The 23,670-nt window shown below is 25.1% G+C and overlaps 3 protein-coding genes across 3 annotated transcripts in view; 2 read left to right on the top strand and 1 right to left on the bottom strand.

Moving 5' to 3' along the window:
• LOC145838004 (cAMP-regulated D2 protein-like) overlaps window positions 1-4,744 on the top strand; it is a 34,020-nt gene extending 29,276 nt beyond the window's left edge. Inside the window, exons 10-13 of the mRNA XM_082945523.1 lie at window positions 3,476-3,623; window positions 3,888-3,950; window positions 4,215-4,320; window positions 4,542-4,744. Of these exons, the coding sequence (XP_082801649.1) occupies window positions 3,476-3,623; window positions 3,888-3,950; window positions 4,215-4,320; window positions 4,542-4,744 (520 nt within the window). The remainder of the gene's footprint in view (window positions 1-3,475; window positions 3,624-3,887; window positions 3,951-4,214; window positions 4,321-4,541) is intronic.
• Window positions 4,745-11,937: 7,193 nt separating this feature from the next.
• LOC145838013 (integrin alpha-1-like) overlaps window positions 11,938-23,670 on the top strand; it is a 28,263-nt gene continuing 16,530 nt past the window's right edge. The window contains exons 1-17 of the mRNA XM_082945535.1: window positions 11,938-12,046; window positions 15,973-16,082; window positions 16,431-16,582; window positions 16,743-16,872; window positions 17,097-17,295; window positions 18,366-18,531; window positions 19,160-19,257; window positions 19,839-20,023; window positions 20,093-20,178; window positions 20,444-20,588; window positions 20,649-20,737; window positions 20,889-21,158; window positions 21,526-21,872; window positions 22,029-22,174; window positions 22,471-22,619; window positions 23,092-23,189; window positions 23,287-23,409. Of these exons, the coding sequence (XP_082801661.1) occupies window positions 11,961-12,046; window positions 15,973-16,082; window positions 16,431-16,582; window positions 16,743-16,872; window positions 17,097-17,295; window positions 18,366-18,531; window positions 19,160-19,257; window positions 19,839-20,023; window positions 20,093-20,178; window positions 20,444-20,588; window positions 20,649-20,737; window positions 20,889-21,158; window positions 21,526-21,872; window positions 22,029-22,174; window positions 22,471-22,619; window positions 23,092-23,189; window positions 23,287-23,409 (2,579 nt within the window). The 5' untranslated portion in view covers window positions 11,938-11,960. The remainder of the gene's footprint in view (window positions 12,047-15,972; window positions 16,083-16,430; window positions 16,583-16,742; window positions 16,873-17,096; window positions 17,296-18,365; window positions 18,532-19,159; window positions 19,258-19,838; window positions 20,024-20,092; window positions 20,179-20,443; window positions 20,589-20,648; window positions 20,738-20,888; window positions 21,159-21,525; window positions 21,873-22,028; window positions 22,175-22,470; window positions 22,620-23,091; window positions 23,190-23,286; window positions 23,410-23,670) is intronic.
• Window positions 13,403-14,218, bottom strand: LOC145837764 (phosphatidylinositol transfer protein beta isoform-like). Its single transcript, XM_082945243.1, has one exon. The coding sequence runs from the start codon at window positions 14,216-14,218 to the stop codon at window positions 13,403-13,405; it is 816 nt and encodes a 271-aa protein (XP_082801369.1).

Raw genomic sequence — 23,670 nt, forward strand, 5'->3', positions numbered from 1 at the left:
TTTTAAGTTTAAAGATTAGCATCTTTGTTATAAAACTTGTACACAAACAATAAATTTTCAAATTTATATTACTTTATTTATTTTTCTTTAATGATGTACAAAAAAATTTATGCAATTAAGACATGATATAAAACTAACCATATTTTTACTCTTTAAACTTTCAAGCCTAAATTTATGATCAAGATATTTTTTACCGTTTTGAAAGTAGAACTACTTTAAAAAGTAGAACTACTTAAAAAAAGAAGGTAAATATCTAAAAACACGAATTTCCTTTACATTGAAGCCTAAAAACTAGAACAAACTTAAGGTAATTAGTTGATAAAAAAACTTGATACGAAAACTTCAAAAGCTACCATAAAAAATTTAAATTATCTAACTAAACCATACTATGAAACAAACATAAATTTATAACTAACTAAACCTATAGAAACGTAATTCCTATGTAGTAATAATACCTCAAAGTTAAAATTTTTAGATTTAGATTTTTTTTTTATTCAAAAGCAACTTAAATAGTGATAGATTTTAAGATTTAAACTTCTTAACATTATTAATATATTTAACTTAAACAGCAAGCAGCTTATCATCAACGGCTAAGGCAACTAGCTTCAGCCTACTCTCTCCAAAACTTTTTTCAAAACCACCCTGTTGTATACCATAACAATTTGCAGCCATTTTCAAGACCTTTGCATTTGTTTTCCCCCGGTAAGTTTTTACACTGTGGAAGAAATCATGAGTCTACAAGAAACTTAATTCAGTCTGCCTATACTGCCATGCAATTAAGACAGCAGCAGGTAAGAAGTCATTTAAATAGAAGTAGAAATTGGAGAAAAACATAAACTATGCAATACAATTAACTTATTGTATTAAAACAAAACATATCATAAGATATCAAACTTAAGAAAGTAATTATATATAATCGTATAATTGAATTAGTAAAAGCCAGCTTTTTTCTAATAAAAAATTCATTGTTTAAACTCTAAGAGTAACTGTCATTTAACTAATATAGATAATCCTGAACTATTTTTAGATCTTTATTGTTATTAGCTTAAACAACTAGTGAATTTTAATTTTTTAACTTTATAAATAAGTTTTTGTTTTTTAGTATTCTTTATTAGGTTATTAGGGGCTTTAGTTATACTAAAGTTTTATAAAACATAAGTACATATCAAAAACTAAACTTATAAAAAATACTTCTTGAGTGGTCTTCTGTGTGTAATAAATTTAGAATTTAACTTTAACTTAATAAACAGAGCAGTATTTATAGTTTAGTTCATTATTTTATTTACTGTTTTAGTTAGCATCCCTTCAAGCTTTGGGTTTTCTTCCAAACCAAGAAGATCCTAAAACTCAGCAACTACTTTCAAGGGTTTCTTTTGGTCCTCATCATAGCTTTCGCTTCAACTTTCCTAGAAAAAGAGATTATATTTGGCCTGATAGCCCTACTGTTCAGAAAAAAACGTTCAGCGAGCCACTGAAAAATGGTTTCAAAGCAGGAAAAAATGGCACCGAAACAATTTATTCTCGTTTTCCGCCATGCAAACGACGTTTCTCGATGTCTGAAAGCTGCGCTCAAGATTTAAGCAAAGAAAAAGATAACAAGAACGATTTAAAAGCAATTTTTAACACTCAAACTGAAAAACCTAAACTAGAAAAGCAAAAATCAAACGAGAGTTGTAATTCATCAAACTCAATTGAATCAAATTTAAGTTCAAAAAAAGAAATATTAAATAAAAGTAAAAACTTTATTTCTGCAAACAACTGTTTTAGTGATCAACATTTTACATTTCAAGCTAAAATAAATTCAAGACCAATGGATTTGACGTAAGTAAAATACTACTGAATTTTTTTTTAACAACTAAACTGAAATTATTACGCTTTCAAAACTAAGTTCATTAATTAAATATTTTTACACGTTTAGTTTATCAAAAGTTAACTTAGTTTTTTAAAACTATATCTAACTAAATTGTTATGTTCTTCTTTTTAACATTTTAAAGAGTTATTCTTAAAAAGTTATTGACATTTGTGTATATGTGTCTTAACAAACTTTATCTATTATATTTCGAAGCTAGGTTTTAGTTATAATTCATAAAATAAAAAATACAATTTGGTTTTAAATAAACAACAACTTTTTTAGTTTAGCTTCATACAGAAGAACTATTAGTTAAAATAATCTTATTCTATCTAAATATTAATTCACGTAGTTTATGTGCCTTTCTTGCGGTAATAAGTTTTTATAAACTTTTTTTGATATAAGTATAAACCAATAACCAAAAATGGTAACAAAGAATAAAAACTAAACTATTAAAAATTTGCAAACTTTATAAATTTTAACTAAAGTTATTTTCTGAATAAATAGCTAAGTACTACTTATACTAAAATTATAAAACTTAGAAAATTTGCGTTATAGTTTTTGAATTAGCTATTCTTATAATTTGAGTTCAACCTTATACGTTTTAAAAGTACTTAAATAGAACAGTTTTGTTTATAATTAAAATAAAAACAATTACGTTTACTAAAGAGTTTTAATAATTTACTAAGAGAAATACGAATTTGCTATAGTTATACAATGTTAAAATTGAAAACAAAATACTGTGAAACAAAAAATCAATTATAGATAAAAATTATTAACGCTTGTTTTTAATTATTTTGTTCATTCAGCGAAGAGTGATTGAACTTTTCTAAAGGATTATGTTTTTAAACTTTGAAAAAGAAATATAGGTAGATTTTGGTTAATATTTATACCTTTACAGTAGTCTATAGCATTTAGAAGTTATTAGAATTTTTATACATAAAAAAATTACTTAAATTAAATTTATCTATATTGCAAAATCTTAAAACAGACCGCATAACAGCTTTGAAGAAAACAATAACTTTAGACATCTAGAAAACAAGGCTAAAGGGCAATGTTTTAGTGTTAAAGAACAAAATGAACTTTTAGGTATAACAAACCTTCAAACTGCTATAAGGTGGTAATGAGTTTAATAAAAATAAAGAACAAGTAACGTTTGTAAAAATAAACACGTAAAAACAAATTTACAATGAGTATTTAAATCTAATACATACAGTTTAATCTATTAAATAATATAGTACTTGCTTAATTTCAATTTTAAATTCAAAACAAAGACTTAATAAAAGAGTTATTTTTGAAAATATAGCAACTGTAGTTTCCGTAAAAGTTGTACCATAGAAATCTATTGTGTATGAATATTCATACATGTATAAACTTTTTAGCACCGCAACAGTCATAATTTCAAAACTTGAACTGCTAAATTAACGATTTAAAAGAAATACATAACTTTTAAACCATTACAATAGATTAAAACTTAATGAAAACTACACAAAATTTTTATTATTTTAATAAAATTTTAATTGTTTTTTTCATAAAGTATTAAAAAAATCAATACATAATTTAACAAAAAAAGCTTTAGGTAAAACAATTATATTTTATAAATTTTTTGTTTTATAATTTATTAAGGTTGGGACCAAGTAAAAAAAAACTTCCTGGAAAGCGAAAAGAACTATTAATGTGCCCAATGCCAGGGTGTGACGGTAGTGGACATTCTACTGGAAATTATACGTCTCACAGAAGTCTGTCTGGATGTCCACTAGCCCCAAGAGGCCTTGTTTCAATGTGTTCTAGCGAAATAAAGTATATACATGTATTTTTGAAATTTACCAATTTTAGTATATTGATTTTTTTATGTAAAATGCTTACAAGAAGCATAAAGTCAAACAGTTGTTTTATTTATTTTGATTTGTAAAAAATAAAAGGTTGTATACACTTATTGAACATAAAAAAAGTTTGTGATCTACTTGGAATTTCAATCAATTAAATTAGTCGTTCTAAGTTTGCTAAAATGTATTATATATTAATAAAAATAAAACAGATGCCCAACAGAAGGTTGCGACGGCTCAGGTCATGTGACAGGGAATTATCTTTCGCATCGAAGGTTAAGTACTTTTAAATTGATGTTTAATTTAAATTTATTTTTTAATTTCATGTAACTTTTTAAACGGTAATCTACTTTGTATTGTATTTGTTTAACAGTTTTATAAGTTTTATTTTACTTTGAAATTTTAAAAAACTTATGTTCGTTGCTACTATACAGTTATTTTTTTACATATTGTAAATCTGTTTTTTTATCATATATAGCTTATCGGGCTGTCCTCTAGCAAAATCTAAGAAGTTATTAAGTAGTATTGAAATATCAAAGCCTCAATCTATTTCACTTGATAACTGTGAATCATCAAGTATAAACGAAACGAAAGAAAAAGAAATATCTAGCTCGGAACAAAGTTCTCAACTTAATACAAAGCCTCGTAAGTTTTTTGACTTCTTGATTCTACTTGATTCTTTTTAAGTTTTAAAATAAAGTAGAGAACTGATTTTTAAATTCAGTTCTCTACTTGATTTTAACAATTAATTAAAGTGTTTTTGGTAAATTTTAGAGTTCGACTTTAAAACATATAAACAGGTTTATTATCTGTCAAAATCAAAAAATAAAACTAAATACAAATGCTAACTACAAACTAAAACTTAGCATACGAAAAAAAGGACGAAATAATAAAATATCAAAAAGGTCAATCACTGAAAAACAACTCTGAAACGGCTGTAATTTCTAATTCAGACGTTAAAGAAATTTATTCTGGCTTGCTATTGTCAAGAGGAATCAAAAGAGACTTTGAAAGTTTACCAATTGAAAGGTACGCACTTTTGTTTAAACTCCTACACATGATGATTTAATTATTTGTAGTACAAACTAGCATGTACAGGTAAAATATTAAGCTAATATAACCATAATAAATAATTTTGTAAATTAGGTCCTCTTATAGACCTAAAAACTACTTAAGTTAGTATTTAAAATAGTTTAAATTTTTGCTACAATATTAGATTTTAATATTTTCTTTAGTAGTTAAAACTTTAACTATCTGTATTAAAAAACTAAAAAAGAGTTACTAAGATTAATATAAACAAAATATTTTGATAATATGCCATTTATGCGCGTCTTAAAAAAATAAAAAAGTTTTTTTTATTCTAAATTTATTTTTACTTAGACTTAGTTAAGTAAGAGCGTTTAAAAAAGAAATTATTATATCATTTTGCTCATAAATAATCAGCTACAAAAGTAACAAAATAAAAATAAACTAGAAACATTGTTTCTAATTTCATAGAAGTATGTTTTAAAGATTTTCCTAAATAAACACAAAACATTCACAGAAATAACCCTGTACAGTCAAATAATGAAAAATTTAATTCAAGTGAATCACCTACCAATAGTAGTCTATCGTCTCATTCGGTTGAAAGCTATAACGATAAAGAAGTCCTATCTACTTCTGAAGTTTGTATAAGAAACAAAACAATTTAGTTATTAATCCATTTTAAATAGCATTTAATTTTAAAAAGTACAGATATAAAAACTTAAAGTATATAACATTTTTATACCTCTAACTAAATATTTATTTAATACTTCAATCAATTTTTAAAATAAACCTTCTAAGTTATAAAACCTTATAAGTTTATTTTATAAACAACATAATACTAATAAGTAAAGATAAATGAATAGTTTGATGACTTTAAAAACAGGTTTATTAAGAAGTTAAAAAACTGCTTCGTTTTTATTTAACATCAAAATACGCCTAAAGTTGCATTTTATTCTAAAAAGGTAATAATTAAAGTTCACTAATTTTTTTTTCGATCTATTATCTATAAAAACGGTTTCGTAAAAATATTTTTGATAAAATATTTTTAAACATAACTATTAAAAAAAATGAATTATAATAATTGAATGAAAAATGTTTAAATATTTTTAGCCTAAAAATATTTTTGTGTACTATGTCAAACAAGTATAATCGTTAAAGATAATGTACATTTAACTAAAGAATCGCATTGATTAGAGAACTTTTTTGTTGAGTAAAACGTCATCATTTTTACTTCATAAAAACTTATAAATGTTTTATAGGTTAGCCATGGCAACGAAAATATAGAGAACTGTTTAAAAAACTTCCAAAAGTATTGGCAAAATAAACGACCATTAGGTAGTACAGTGTCTTTATTTGAGAAAAGTTTTCAGAGCAGCATAAAAATTAAAGGGTCTACAGCTTAATAAGGATCACATTCTCTCAACAGATTAAAACGTATTTTGTTAAATTTAAAATTTATTTGAAATTAAAGCTAATCAAAAATTGATATAAATTGATATAAATTTTTATTGCTAAAGCTATAATATTTTTGGTCGTACTGTACTGTTTGTGTTCAAAATTGAGGGGTAAAAATGACTTTATTTGTTCAAAGCTTATATACAGTTAACCGATCATTAAACTGACTAAGTTTTAAGTTTATAAGTACTTAACTTATTTAGTTTAATAATTAATTCATAAAATAAATCCAGTACAAGACGTTTTAAGTTTGTGAAAAAATCTAATAAAACTTGCTTCACTAAAAATCCACTAATTTAAGTATTTCAGCTTATTGTTCTTCCTACAATTTAAAAAAAGTTAAATCAAAGTACTAATTTAATTTGTGTGTAGAATTTTATCTTTTAACATAAGTTTTAGCAAAGTTGCTACGTTTTACTAAATAAATATCTAGTAGAAAAAAAGCTGCTTTGTAAAAGTATAATCAGTGCTGTAGATCTATTTTAAAAGCTAGTTACTTCAAGCTATAGTTTTCACTGCTACTAATGTTTTTATTCAAGGTAAACATGCAATGTGCAATATGTTACTAAAAAGTTTTATCTGTTAGTATGTACATTGAAAGTTTATATATGTTTTTGAACTTGTTTTTGTTTTTCGTATAATCTGTTATGTTTTTTATAATGTGTTGTATTTTTTTATAAGTGTATTTTGTGACATAACATGTTATCCAACACCTATAATTGAAAATATAAAACTATATTTATTGTTTTCAAATAAGGTTTTATTTTTTTATATAAGCAAATTTATAAGAGCGAGGAATCAAAATATTATTTTAGATAAATATAGTAGTTAAAAAAAAGTATAAAACTACTAGAAAACTACAAAACTTGTCTCGCTTTTTTAATAAAGATTGAATAACTGGTAACAAAGTTAATAAAAACAAACTTAAACGTTTAGAAACTTGTTTAAGTACTTCAGTAAGTAACAATTAAAAAAGATTTTTTAAACCATTTCTAATAAAAAACTTTAAAAATAAAGTAGTATTAAGTCTGTTTATAGAAATTATATTAGTTAAATATATGCTTAACATGAATGATAAAGTATTTTACAATAAATATTAAAAAAAAAAACAATGAAGAATGATTTCGTAAACAAAAAAAAAATATTAAGTTAAGTTACTGACCTAATAAAAGAAATCTTTAGTTATAAGGGTATTGTAAAGTTTCAAACATATTTTAATTGTTTTACATTATAATAATACACAAAATTTAATAACTATTGCTAAGATTCTAAATTAAGAAAAAAACATCTTAACTTTCTTACAGCTTATCAATCTCAAAAGGTTCTATACAAGCAATAAAAATTATTTTTCAAATGTAATAAACCTGCTTATCACCTAAAAATTATGAGATTTACTTTTACACACGTTGTTTTTAATTTTGTTTTTAGTATTAGTAATTAGTTATTTGTGCAAAATTGACATCTATTTTTTAACATACACCATAGCCTTTTCCTTAAAACTTACAATCTATTTTTCATTGCATTGTTAAAAAATATGAAAACGTTGTGTACAGCTTAAAAAAACTAGTTAAAAACATCACAAACCTTATATACAATGGTTTGTATCTTTGAATAACAAAAAAAAATCTTCGTTTTGTATACTTTAAATTTTAAAACTTTTTGATACGAAATTAATAAAAAACTAAATATTTTTACGATCTAACCAAAAAATCTTATAACAAAGTACTCATTGGGAAATTTTTAAAACAAAACATGATTATTAAAAAAAAAATCGGCTTAGTGCTTTTTGGTTTTCTTGAGTTTTATTTAATTTTAAAAGTTTATTTATAGTAAAACTTGAATGTAAGTTCATCGTTGTGTTTTTCTACAATAATGTTTTTTGTTGAAATATTTTTTGTAAAATAGAAAAAAACGATACTTGTTTTAAAAGTAAATTTAAAAGAAAACAATAATTAATTTTATTCATGTACAAAAATTATATAGCTTCAAAAATGCTGTTTTAAAGAAAGGAATACAATTTTAGTTATTTTGTACATTTTTTTTCCAAAATTACATCATAATATCATGCAGTTTAAATGTTTTTCCAAGAACCTTTTGAAAAACAAGCTACATAGCGTAAAATCTAACTTTTAGTAACTTTAAAGGTTTTGTTCAAACCTAACCACGTTTAAAATTTAGCTATATAACTTATTTTAAACAAGTACTTGTAGTTTTTAGAATTTTCAGTTACAAAGTTTTTCAAAATTAGATCGATTAAGACTTTTTAGGCAGATTGTAACTTAATTTTACTTATTAAAAATTTTAACATAAATGTTTAGAAATTAATCAATTAAAATTTTTGTAAGTCCTAAAAGTTCAACAACTTAAGTAAAACTATACAAAACTACACAGTATTTTAGATAAAGAGGGCATAAAAAGTAGTACTTTTTTTAATGATATGATTTTTTTATTTTTTAATGAACAATTTTACCAATATTTTTACAACTACTAATTAATAAGAAAAAGTAAACTTTTGAGTTTAAACAAAAAATATATCTTAAAATTTGCCGAATAGCTTAAATGGTGAATTTTTTATAAGAATCTACTAGTTTTTTGCATAAGTTTATTGAACTCGATGAAAAAGTTGACGCTTAAAGACATTGTTAAAGAGTCTGATGTACAAAATCTCTTTTGTTAAACGACCTACACACCACTTATTTGCTTTAACTATGTTAAGCTATAAAATACTTGAAAAAACTATATTAAAAGCTAAACTTTAACATGTATAAAAAATATTTAAAGGAACACAAATTTTAAAAACAAAACAAAATATGACATTTAAGTAAAAATACCTAAACATAAGAAATAAAATAGTGTTTGAATAAGAGAAAAAAAACGCTAAGAACAATAAATTCAAAAGTTATAACTAAATAAAGAACATGTCAGTAGTTTTCCATCTAATCAAAATCTGTGAACCTTAAATCGCAAAATAAAATTTATGTGCAACAAGTTGTGCTTTTCGTCACGGACTCCACAATGTCTAATATAAATTTAAAATTTTCCCGTAGTATCTAGTGTAGAGTCGGCAGCCTATAACTCGCGGACCAATTTTCTTAAAAAAAAAAATTGCTCGAGGGCCGCAGTTATTAAAAAAAAATTGTACTAATCAGTAGAAAATACTATTATAAACCAAAACTACAATAATTAAGCAGTAAAATTACACCTTAAAAAAGTATTTATTAAACTAAAAGCCTAATTGTAAGCTTTTATTGCAAATCTTTTTATTTAAAGTTTTTTATAAAGTAAGCTTTTAGCTAAAAAGTACCTCGCGGGCGGCATATTTTGGTTTTGAGGGCCGCGTTTAGTCCGCGGGCCGCGGCGGGCCGCAGTTTGCCGACTCTTGATCTAGTGTATTTTTAAAAATTTTTTCTTTAGTATCTAGTGTAAGTTTTAAAGTTAGATTTAGATACACCTGAGATCTTAGTTTTCTTGCTTTTTATCACGATTCTAAAATATCTAGTATGAATTTGAAAGTTTACGATAATTTTTCACATTAAGATTAATGCACCCCAAAATAAGTTTTGTGTACACTAGAGCACTTAATCCAATGATACTATAATCCAGTCAACATACTCAGTAAAGATCATACTCTTAAATATAAGTATACTCCTAAAAATAATTTCCAATACAACCTATTTATAATTTACTTAATTAGCATTTTTCTAGTAAAAAATCCCTCACATCAACCTGGAACCTTCCAAGATAGCCTTGGTCTTTTAAGTCATTAGGCATTTCAGTCAACAGTATATTAACCTTAAAAGTTAGATATTTTGTCCATGTTTTACTACTAATTTTTTTATGAAAATGTCTTTAAGAAGAGACACAAAAAGCTTATGATATATGATATCTTATCATTTAAGTTTTAGCTATCAAAAATGTTGCCTTTAAAATTAAAATTCATTTGATAAACAAGTATAAATAAATAATATAATAAGTGGTTATAACTAATGTTTTACCTGTAATGAGTTTTTTATGTTAACTAATAAACGTTTTTTATTTGAAAGTGTGTTTGTAAAAAAAGTTTATAAATTAGCGTTAAACCTTTAAATAAATTTATCCGGTGAATTTTTTGAACAAAAACTTTAACAATATATACTACACAGTGCACAATAAACAAAGTAGAATAACAAAATAGTTAGTATTAAGAATATTTCATATGAATATTTTAATACTTAACATTACAAAAATTTTCTTTATTTTAAAAACTACAAAATCTTACAAAAATTTTGATTTGTTTTAGAATGATTTCAAAAGTAAAAGACTTTCAGCTTTCGCAAATCTTTTAAAGTTTTAATTAGCTTATATATCTTTTTAAGATTAAAGTCTATGTTTAAGTATCAAGGAATAGTTGATTAAGAATTTAAAAATAATTGTATTTGTAAAGTAGTGTAGTAGTGTAAAGTGTAGTTTAAACAGTTGTAGTTATGAGTGCTAACTTCACATATTATACTTTTTTCGTCGTAAACTTTTCATCATAAAATACAAATTCAATAAAAAATCTTAGATTTTTGTACCATAGGTATATATTATGAATATTTAAAAAAAAAATTTTTTATTATGAACATTATTTTAAATTTACAAGTTAGCTAATTATGATTCAAGTATTTTTAAATGACTTATGAACTACAAAGTTTACAGTATTTATTTTGTTTATCATGTTTTAAAACGAAGAAAAAAATGCTCAATTATTAAATTTCACAATATAAATACAAAGTTTTATTTTGAAAATATCTGTTTGCTACTTGAAAAAAACAATTTCAAAACTGTTTAAACTCTACAACTTAATACTTAATTTTACTACTTAGTCTTTTTTTTTGTAAATTACCAAGTGTGACATCTTAAAAACTAATCTATCAGGAAAAATAAAATATTAAACGTTAAAATAAACTCAAGAAAAGTAGAACATAAATTTCTTAGTACATTTTCATACTAATATTTACAGCTATACTTCTAACTATTATCGCTTTTTTAACAACAGCATTTTAATGTGTTTTAATTGTCTCGTTTTATAATATAAAACCTAAAACTAAAATAGTGTATAAGGAAAGTATTTTACATGTAGTGATAATATTTATAACTGTTTTTAGTTTTATGTTTAAATGTGTATTAAAGTATTAAAAAAGTCAATAAATCTTGTAACAACTTAGTTTAAATGTCACTGTAGAAACAAAAAATTTATTGTTGAAAATAATTTGCTTTTTTTCATATTTTTTCTCTTAAGTCTAAGTTGCACATAAAATTTCCTACGCAAAAAAAAGCTAAGTCAACAGTTCTACTATTTTTTTGATATTTTTTAAATCATGGGCATAATAAAGTTTGTACTTTGAAAAACATATCTATATAGTTAAAAGTTATACAGTTTTTCTAATGAAAAATCAAGTTATTATAATATTTTTTATATATAAAGCTTTATTTAAGCTAGATAGCGGTATAGTTTCCGTTTTAAAGTCACGTTGTCTGACAAGCTAGCTACATTGCTGTAAATTTATGCTTAAAATCTTACCGCGATTTTTTTTGTAGAAATAGAATTGCTTTTTAAATTACAAATTGATCATTTAGTACTGTTAAGTTTACAATATTAATACTTACTGATTTTATTTTAACTACTCTATGTTTTTCAGTTTGTTTAGGTTGTAATGCATTATTCTACAACTTTTACTAGTACTAGTTTAGTAAATTTATTAATTTTTGTTTGCTTTTGTGTCACTTTGAAATGTGATTGCTTCAACATTGAAACAAGAAGAGGTGCTTATGGAATTGTTAATATGACTAATGGTTTCAATGAACTTTCCTTTTATCCTTCTTTGGCAGGTTTCAGCTCATTTGTGTGGACAACTGACAATAAAATACAGTAAGTTGTTAAGTTATGTGATTTATTTTAAATGGTAGAAAACTAAAATTAATGAAAAATATAAAAGTTTTATTTAAATGAATATCTAGCAAAACTCATAGTGATATTAACTTTTGTTTCTATTGTAAAGTTAAAAAGTTATTAAAAAAATATTAATTACATATTTTTAAACTTAAACTATGAACTGAACATGAACCAAAATTGTTTTTTGATTTTAAAAGTTACTTTTTAAGTCTTCAACTAGAAAAAAAACTAGTTACATTAAAGCATTGGCAAATCTTTGACTGTGTTTAAAAAGATAGGTTGAATGCTTTTAAGAGGTCGTTTAACATAGAATACTATTTAATTACAACTGCGTGTAACTAACTATAAGATTAAAAAAAAAATTGAAACTTAACAATTTTTAAAGATTTCAAACATTTTAGTATGCAAACATAAAAATGCGAGCTAATCTTAAAATCTTACATCTTATAGCAGATGAAATTTTGTTTACAATACATGATTTTAAAGAACAAAATATTCAAAAAAAGTTAGACAAGGAAACAAAAAACTTAAAACTATCCTTATGTAACTGTATTTAATTGTTATTCGAGAGCTTAATAAATTTCATAAATTTAAATGACGTTAAAATTTAGAGCTCTTTTTTTTTTTCAAAAAGTTAGTTTATAGTATTCATCAATAAACCAAAAACTGTTTTCAGAAATACTTGTTGAATGTGCAAAATATAGTTAAAAGTATATTTTATAATGAAAAAGTTTTAAAGAAAGATTCTAAACTGAACCGTACGACCATCAACAACATTCGCCCCGACATTCTGCGCCCTAATTTTGTTTTCATAATGACTCATAATTGGTCGTAGGGTTTAGTTTAGTGATAGTAGTGATGGCAAAAAATATTTTGGTTTTGTCGAAGATAACTAAAAACATTTCTTCTAAGCTGGTATGGTTTTCTTTAAATACAATGTATAAGCAACCCTTTAATACTATAAGATGTTGTGAAATTACCATTTAACGTAAGTATAAAAGATTGTGTTTCATGTCACACTTTGTATTAGATTTTTAACCAAAAAACTTTAATATATTCTATGTCGTATTTGTTTATTGAATTTCAGCTTCACTGCAGATGTTACTTCAAACTAAACAGTTGAGCATTTTTCTGTTATGTGTGACAAAAACTTTTTTTTTGTCTTAATTTGTTATTTAAACATTAGTTTTAAAATAACGCAAATAATTATATAGTAACTAAGCAATTTCGTCATTTGTAAACATACTTGAAGCAAAAATACGAACATGCTTCCAAAAGCTAGTGTATAAAGTTTTTGGTGTTTTCTTAGTTGTTTAAAGCCTGTTTAAACTGCTAATTAAAGTTGATTTCGTTTGTCTTGGCCTGGTTCCTTAAACTTTCAAGTTCAAGAGTGGTTTCATTTTCTATTTTTCTTATTTCATCTAGACTTTTGTTATACCATGTGTCCATCATGCAGTACATTTGGCGGTGAAACATGATGAGAAGCTTTTTTTGCTGATAGTGAAAAAGTCTTTCTGCTGTACTCTTTAAACCCCAGTAATCAAACCTACACTTAACAAGCTTGTAACAACAGACAAGTGGTAAGTCGTTGTGTTTTGCTTCGGCAATCCAGTTTTTTGACAAAGCACCACGTCCACCGATGTTAAATTCAACTAAAGCTGGGTCAAAGCGTTCATCGTAATCTGACAAGGGTAAATTGTCATTTGCTATGTCAATATTAACTATTTTTGTACTTTTCCGTTGTTCAGCTGGTAGATTAAAAACATTTTCTGACGTTCCATTATCGGCAACAACAAGCGTATCTAAGCAAGCTTCAAATTTGTCCTTCATATATATATTTGTTAAAATTGTCTTAAAACTAGGATAAGAATACCAACACTCTTCCTTGAGTTTAAGGCTGTTCTTAGGAGCTATACTTTTTATAAACTTAGGGCATCTACTTTCAAGAAAATAAAACTTTTCAGTATACTGCCCAACTATGTTTCCATCTTGGTAAGGCTGGTCTTTTAGAATCTGAACGCCTTCACCATTTGCAGTGTGAGTTTTGCTAAACTCAGCAGTTGTAAATAGTTGTGCCAAGTTATACTCGTTTAGTGTAAAAGGTAATACAATTCTATATTCTATAACATAACAACTATCGTGCGCCATATTATAGAAAATTTATGACATAACTAAAAAATTTTACCAACTTTTATAAAAACAAACTACATCTTAAATTCCGTTTTAGTTCAATGTTGTTGCAGACACAAAAACTATAGAAGTAAAGCTAAAAGGTTGAGAATATTACTGGTAGTTATAGTTATTTAAGTTACATTATTACGTAAGGATTTTAAAAGGCTTCTTTAAAACTATCATAAAATCAAAATTACATAAAAATGTTTTATAAATAACCTTAGAGCTTTTTATGAACATAGGTTGTTTTCTAAACTTTATAAAGTGCTAATGTTTATTTACCTGATCTTTTGTAGACTGTATATTGATTTGCTCTAATTAAAAATATAAAATGGATATAGAAATGAAAACTATTATGCTAAGCATACAAACATTTATTTTACTTATACTAATTAACTTATTCTAATACGTAACATTACAAATAAATGCAAAATATTTTATCTTTTGATTTATAAATCACAACATTTATTATTCTTTCAAGTTTTGATGTATTTGTTATTTGATATATACGGCTTTAATGCTTGCAACAAAATTATGAAAAATATGTTAAAAAGTCATTCTATTTTTTTCCAATAAATTCAAGTGCTGCTTAGTCTCTAAAAAATCTGTTAGAACTAGCGAGTAATATTTTTTTTTACACCTCTAAAATATTAAAACTTGAATAGCAGTGAAAACAAAAAAAAAATTAATGTATTTATTTAAATTGGTTTATTAGGCTTTTAGTTTATACAAAAATATTACTTACCGCGGTTACTCGAAGCAAAAAAGTGGTAGACATATTACATAGAATTAATTTCAATTATATATAAAAGTAAAGTTTATGTATGCAAATTCTTTCAAAAACTTACAGATAACTTTGGTGTAGTCACTTATCTACAAACTCTGAAAGTATGCGTTGCTTAATAAAACTACTTCTAAATTATGTTATCGTAAAAAATCAAAGGTATATTTTGTATCTAGAAAGCTATTATATATATGTATTACAGTCTGAAATATTAAATAAAAATATTATTAAGCATTATAAACAATATGTTTAATTTTATACTGTTAAAAATTATGTAAATTTTAACTTACTCAAAATTGCATATAATTTGTGGCGAGGCAAGCTTAAGGCAAAATTATAAAAATAAACTTAACAAAAAACAATTTTATATACTTTTCATATGTAACTTTAATTAAAATAAAGCTAAAAAAACATTTTTTACTGGCATAAGCTTTAGGTCGTTTGGAATAAACTTTAAAAGAAAATATAGGACAAATGTTGCCTAATGGTTGAATTTTCAATACCAAGTATGAATTTGCTTTCAAAGCAGTGGCGTTATAAATTAAACTTTCATTAGTTTGTAGTGGTTCTAAAGCTTTATACTTTTGTACCTAGTTTGTTAAGACTAGATAAATGCCGGTATAAGTATAGAAACCATAAAGTTTTACAAAAACCTAACTTAGGAAAGTATGGCACATATTAAATATGCTTTCATATTATGTTATATTGTATTTAGAAGAATCAAACTATATAAAAAACGTTTTACTCTCTAATTTTGCAAACATATTAGTACATAGTAAAAATTAAAAACTAAATTTAACAAAATAATGTATCAACAAAAATATAAAAAGTATTTTAAAAACTTTTTCCCTATTTAAATTTTAATACTAACTCAGTTAATTATTAAAAACATAATTTCGTAATCCATTTAAAGAGACCTAACTTACAAATATGTTCCTAATTATAGCTTGTTAGCTGGAGCTCCAAAGTATAATTCCAGAAATGTTCCATCTCAACTAGCAAATGGAACAGTACTAAAATGTACACTGGATGTTGTGAGTGTCGGAAAAAAATCACGTAAGTTTTTTTTTTCTTTTTAATTATAATAAAAAAATATTCTAAAGGTAAATTTCACTTAATCTTTAAAACTTGTAGAAAAAAACGCCTAATTTAAACATCGTTAACTTAATTTTTTATTTAGTTTGAAATTTAAAAACGCCATGTATGTCTTTTTTTTAAGTGTAAAAACAGAGGCTCAATTTTATCATTAAGTGAGTAAAAGTGAACCAAACTGCAAAAAGTTATAAAGAAAAACAAAAATACTTGAAATTAAAAGAGTTAAATAGTATAAGAAATATTGTTTTTATATAAGATTGGTTGTTGATTTTTATCTTAAAATATAAAGGAAACTTATTTATTAAACAGACCTAGTAACTGATAATGTCGAGTTCCAAAATTCCGACTGTTCTCAAATTTTGACGAAGGATATGCTTGAAACAACTCTTTACCAATCACAAACAGCAGATGCTACCGGCATGAGTTTGCTTGTAGAAAACCCAGAAGACGAACACTTTACTGTAAGTGATTATAAAGTATTTTTTTAATCACCTATATTGGTCTGTTGTTGAAAAAATTTTAAGTGCTTATTTTTTAAGTCATAATTAGTTAAACATGTAATTAGCAGTATTTAAAACTTTGAGCCTTTTTTATCAAACGGCAAGTATTAAACTGACTCAGGTGTGTTCTCCTGGGAGGCAAAAGAGATGTGGAGATGGGGGTTTATACGTACCAGGTGCTTGTTATGACATAAAAAAAAATTCAAATTCACACTACAAGGCAAAAATACTCTATGGCTGGGGAGAAGTTGGTATGTACAAGTAATAATCTATTTGTAAGCTATTACACTAGTTTCTATGGCTAAAATATCAGTTTACAAAACAATCAAACTACTAGTTATCTATGATACATTCAATTACCACTTGAACCATTCATGCAGTCAAATAAAAATTTTTTATTCAAATGTTTTAGAAAATAGTCAAACGTTTATACTAATGATAAAATTGTGAACTAAGGCTTTTATATTATCTCTAGGTTGTGTTGAATCCTTTTTGGACGTTTACTTTGTAATTGACGCTTCTACTAGTATAGATAAAGGTTATGATCCTCCCCCTGGAGAGCTTACCAACTTTGAAAAAATCAAAAACTTTGTAAAAAATATAGCTGATACTTTCGCATCGACATACGGAAAAACTACTGAAATTGGTATACAGAGATACGGCACAGATTCCGGGTAAAAAGATTTTAAACAGTTATTTATATGCTAAAATTTTAATTTTGTTTTAAAGAAATTAATTTATCATTTATTTAAAATTTAATGGTAAGATCTTTTACTTTGTTGACTTAATTTAAAACTATATTGAAAGTTATATTACGTTGGATAAAACTAAACTTCAATTTTATTGTTTTTTCAAACATAGAATAAATTATTAAATTGTAAGTGTTAGACGTAAATGAAAAGTCTAGCTAAAACATGACAAAATATTTTTTCGTTCTCAAAACAAGCGAACAAGTGAAAACCAAGTCAAAAAAAAAAAAAAAATTACTACAACAAACCTAAGGTTTTCTATTTAATGTTCTACAAGTTTTTATACAGTTTTACAGTACACGTTTCTGTACATAAAAAACCAAATTTATTTATATTCAATAAATTCCTTTGTATTAAATAAATTTAGACTTCATAGTATATCCTCTTTTACTTAAATTATTTACCGAGCTTTAAGTATTTTTTAAAATGTAATTTTGGCTCTCAGTTTATAACTAGTAAAAAAAAAATTAAAAAAAATTCAATTAACTACTTTTTTATTTGACTGTATAACAAAAGTTCAGTTTTTATACTTCATTGTTCTACAAAAAACGAGGAAAAAGATTTAATTTTAAAGAGTATTTTTATTGTTTTACAGTAGAGTTATGAATGAAAATGTAAAAAAAAAGTTTTTTAAGCGCATTCTTTAATTATAAAGATATTTCACAAAAAAAAGTAAACTGATCAGTCATAAATTTAGCTAAAACTTACTTTTTAAACAATAAAACTTTATATTTAAGTAACTCTTTTTAAAGGCTACTACAATGGTTTAATATAGTATCACTAACATATACAGAATAGAAAACATTCAAGAACAAATTTTTTTAAACAAAGAGTTAAGTAGTAATTAAAAGTAAATAAAAAGTTTAAACCAGATTTTTTTTTTTTTAGTTGCATTCTAGAAGCTAATAAGATGTGTAGTATTAATTTAGCTTTTGATTGACTTTAAACTGTATAAATAAATTTTAAAAAGTTGAATAAAATGTTGTTATTTCCAGTTGGAATATGCAAGCTACGTATGATGATATTTTAAATCAGCCTACGCAGCATTTTCCTATTGGTAAAACAACCACCATCGATGCATTTAAACTGAATGTAGATAATTTAGGTAAAGCAGATGAGATGGACACAACTACAAATACCGCCCTGTATTATGTGATCACGGTATGAGTTATAAATTTTTTTAATGTAATATCCATTACAGCTAATTTAATTTGATTTAAAACATTATTATAGTCGTAAAAATCTGAAGGTCTACTTTTATAACACCTTAAAAATCTTTTTTCTTAACTTTAAGATTAAATTGTTAAGTATAAAAAATAAGCTTTGTGCTAACCTTATTTAGCTAGTTTTTTATTTTTTATGAAATTTGCAGTTTGTGTTTTAGTATATGCATTTAATTCTTCTGTAGTCTAAAAATATATTTGTTTTCAATAAGAAAAAGCTAAACTATACTTTCAAAATAAATTTTGTTTTCAATCAGAAAAAAATCTTCAAATAGAAGCAGTACTTAAATTTTTTATAAAGTGTTGTTCAAAATAAAAACTTCATACTTTTAAAAATTATTTGTTACGAGGTTAACCATGTTTTAAACAATATTCACTTTATCATTGTACATAAGTTAAAATAACAGTTGGTAGTTAAAAATCTTTTGTATAGCTAAATTTTAATGACAATAATCTGAAATAAATAAAAAATAATTATTCATCTACTAATTTTAATTAAACAGGTTTAGTTAGTTTTTTTATTTAAAAACTAAGTTTTAAAAACTTTTTTCGATTAACATTTCAAGAAAGGCTTTACGGAATCAAAAAACTATAACAAATCCAAAAAATTGATTATCCTAGTTACAGACGGTGTAGCAACAGACAATAATCTTAATGATTTAACGTACGTTTTAGTTTTTATACATTAAATAATGTACTAGTTGTGTTGTTGTAGTTTTTTTTTTTAACCTTTAAACTGTAAATTATAAATTTAATTTATTTTATTTGAATTTAATTAAATTTAATTACAACATAGGGAAGTAGAATATTGTAGTCAGTTAGATAAATGTTATAATTTAGTTTAAAATTACACTTTTTCACTAATAAAGTATAACAGTTTTTCGAATCAGAACTATTTTTTGATAAGGTATCAAAAACGAACTAAAAATAGATACATTTACATTTTATTTGGATAATAAAAAAATAGTAAAGTTTCAGCTAATTGAACAAAATATATTTTACATAAATTACGACTACAAATAAAATTTTTGCAAACACATAAATATAAACAGTTTACCAAAGTTGTAATACAATTAACAATATGTCCTGGACAAGACGTTAAAAGGTATCCGTGGTGTGCGAATCGATAGCCGAAAGGTTTTTTCGTGCACCGGGACCCAATATTTTGAGCCTCTTTTTTGTCGTTCAATAAACTATAATCATATTTGTACTTTCTAACAATTAAGTATAACTTTTATTTTCCAGTGTACAGACAATAAGAGAAAACAATATTTCCGTATTTGCAGTTGGTATGGGTGATGCGGACAAGCGTGAGCTACTTAAGTTCACATTGGGAAATGAGGAAAATATTGTGAGCTTGTCTAACTTTGATGAACTATCAAAGTCCGTCAAACTGTTGACAAAAAGCATTGCTGCGATGCAGTCTGAAGGTAAAATATGCTGCTGATGTGCTAACTTTCCAATTGACCTGTTTGCTAATTTTTTTGGTAATACTTTAGGTGGTACCGGAGCTACAAAAAAGAATACATTTGAAAGCGCTGTTCTTGGAACCTCTGGCTACTCTCCGTTATCTACTAAAACGAAGGTGAAAAAAAGCTAAAAAAAAAATATGTTCACTAAGTTATTTTTATAACCGGTATAAGTTTTTTTTATGTAACAAGTATTAAAGTATGAATTCAAGTATAAATTTATTACAAGCACTACAAATATTTTGATGTTTTATTAACTATTTATTAACATTTGTTTTTATTTAAAGGTTGTCCAAGTAAAAGTTACTCAAAATATTGCAATCGTATTTTCAAGCTGAACTTAACTTATGATTTTTCTAAAGTTTTTATAAATTGTTTTAGTCGAAAGATCACCGTTCTGAAATGCTTATTTCTGGTATTGGAGCTTATGACAACACTGGTGCCATCACAAAATACTCTGCAGACAATTCATCATTTTACCAAATTCCTAAAAATTTTACTTCAATATCATCTTCTAGCTACTTAGGTTAGTTATAATTAATATATTTTTTTATTTTAAAGATATACTCTCTTTCATTACTTAAAGGTTACTCATCAACAACTGGAAAATTTCAAAAAAACTCGGAAAAGTTTTACATTGTCGCAGGAGCGCCAAGAGATGAACTATTGGGAGCAGTTAGTAGTTTACTCTTATAATACTTGAAATAATATTCATTTTAGTTAAAAGTAATTATAAAAAGAAACTACTTTGTAAATTTGTTTTTTAATGTGTAAATCATAATTTAATATATTAATATTTTATACTAAATTCAAGTATTTCAAACAGGTTTACTTTTTTGAAACACTGAAAGGTGAAACAGTTCGAAAGTGGAAGCTTGTTGCTCCTAAAAATTCTAATGGATGTTCGTTCTTATCGTGCAGACAGGTTGGAAGCTATTTCGGTGGAAGTGTAACTTCTGGTGACGTAAATGGTGATGGTGTTGATGATGTCATAGTCGGTGCTCCGTTGTTTTCAACAATAAACTATGAAGAGGGTCGTGTTTTTCTGTACTTATCTAATTTAAGTACTTCACATGAGACGATGATGGATTTATGGGTACTGAAATATATAATTACTTTAGTTTACCCCCTAAACATAAATAAATCAGCGTGATCACTTTGTTTTAAACTTTAGATCTTGTTAATAAGTTATAAAAAGAGCATTCACTTATTTACAATGAAAACTAGACTATCTTCTAATTTATTTGTTGATGAAAAATAAGTTACAAAAAAACCAATCAAAAACAGTACTTATAGAGAAACTGCCTATAGCAAAATTTTTATAAAACTATTATTTGCTAACAACAAAAGTATTCTTAGAAGTAAAAATTTCGATTTCACATAGCTATTTTTTAAGATTAATCTTATTTGGTATAAAAATTACTTCTTTATAATATTCTAAATATTAGTACAAATATTATTAGACAGAGAAGTCGTACCAGCCAACAGTATTACTAGGCAGTGAAGCTAAAGGTGGAAGATTTGGTTTCTCAACAGCTGTAGCTGGAGACCTAGACAGCGACGGTTATGTTGATTTACTAGTATCTGCCCCACAAGCTTACAATGGTGAGGGTGCCATATACTTGTTCAACGGTTGTCCAGATAAAAAAAAAGCATTTAAACTTTCACAAGAAATAAGAAGTCGCTCGTTGTTGGGAAGTAAACCTGCGTGGTTAGGTTTTACACTTCAGGCAGGTATTGACGTAGATAAGAACAAACACCCTGATGTTTTGGTTACTGCACCAAGAGCTGAAACTGCATTTGTGCTAAGGTTAGAAGATTATATAAGGAATAACGAGCTTTTCAAAAAAACATTAAGATTTTTTAACGTTTTTTGTATGTGCTAAAATGTACTTATTATGATAAATAGTAAAATTATTTATCAACAAGTTGATTATTTAGTTTATAATAAGCTTGTATATTGTAGGACAAGAACAGTTTTGAAGTTTGAAACGTCACTAGAACTAAGCAAAAACAAAATTAATTTATTTAGTTGTTACAAAAAGAATTCTGCTTGTGTGAAAGCTAAATTTTGTATTTTGTATACCGGAAAAATGGTTGAAAAAGAAATAGGTTAGATCTCTAATAATGTGAACAGCTAGGTTTCACGTAGCTAATGTGTATATACTATCGTTAACTTTGGTAAAATACATTGTTTTAATTGTTTAAGTTCTTCAAAATAGACAATCTTTTCAAGTTTCACTTTTTTGAAAAAAAAAAAATTGTTATTTCTAAAAAACTTGTATTCAAGCAATGATTCAAAGTTAATATTTAAAAAGTTTATAGGTTGTAAAACACTTTATATAATTTTAATTAAGTACAGTAGGCAGACATACAAAAAGGTTTAAATTTAGATAATTTTGTTTCAGAGGTCGATGTGACGTTTGAATTAGACAAAAACAATACAAAACGAGTAGTACTAGCTCGATCAGACAGTTACTCAAGTAATACTTTAACTGAAGAACATAAGCTACAAAAAGATACTAAAATGTGTTACACGTACAAAATAAAAATAAAGGTAAATGTATTAATTATTTATGTTAATTGGTTAACAATTAGGGTTTAAATATTCAAAGTATGATACAAAGTTATTTAAAGAAGTTAGTAATGTTAAATGTAAACAACTAAATTTCACTAAGCTTTAAGCACTAAAAGTTATAAATTAAACACTTAGTTATTTTATTTTTATCGAAAAGTTGTTATTTTAATTAAATCTAATGGTTTTAAATGTAGTTAAATCATAAAAAGAACCAAAAATAAAAGTATGTTTTTATATTATTTTAAGTTTTTAAAATAGTAAAAGCTGTCAATATTTCTTATAATAATAAAAAAGTTTTATTTAAATTAAATTAACAGTACATTGAACTCAAAACTTTATTTATATGCACCGAATACTTGACTCAAATAAAATGAAGGTATTAATTAGTCATTAGTCTACTTTAACGGTCTGTACATAAAAATAAAAATACTTTAAATCAAACTGTTAACAGCCCCGCATTGAAGATTTAGAAAGTAGCGTAGATATTGTAGTCAAATATGATCTTGCAAAATCTCATTCAGAGTCTCTCATGTCAGCTATTCGCTCCCCGTAAGTGGTACTGCATTTTAATAACTTGTGGTATATATAGTTTTATACATTTTAATAGTTAGGTACAAGAGAAAATTAATTTCAAAACTCATTTTAGATATAGCAAACATTTGTTGAAAAGGGTGACTAAATTTTCCCATCTGTGCGGAGAAGACAAAATATGTTATTACAATTTAGTTCTAACAGCATCAGCTGAGCTGCAGTCAAAAGCAATACATGAGTTAGTCTAACTTCTGTTTTGTTATTTAAGGTTTTGCAACTAGTATATCTATAGGATGTTTTTAAATGACTTTTTGTTTTAGGATGCAGTAAAGATTTATAAATTAAAGATCAACTAGTGTACTAGTTTTTGTTTTAAAACTAAAAGCTTTTTTAGGGTTATTGAATGTCATTGGCATGATTGTTTACCATTTAAAAATGACAAATGGTTGGTTATGTATACTTATTGAGTTTACAACCTTCGCTGTTTAATTATATACTA

Source organism: Thalia democratica, chromosome 1 (genome assembly GCF_965202585.1).
Source record: "Thalia democratica chromosome 1, ktThaDemo2.hap1.1, whole genome shotgun sequence".
Classification (NCBI taxonomy): Eukaryota; Metazoa; Chordata; class Thaliacea; order Salpida; family Salpidae; genus Thalia; species Thalia democratica.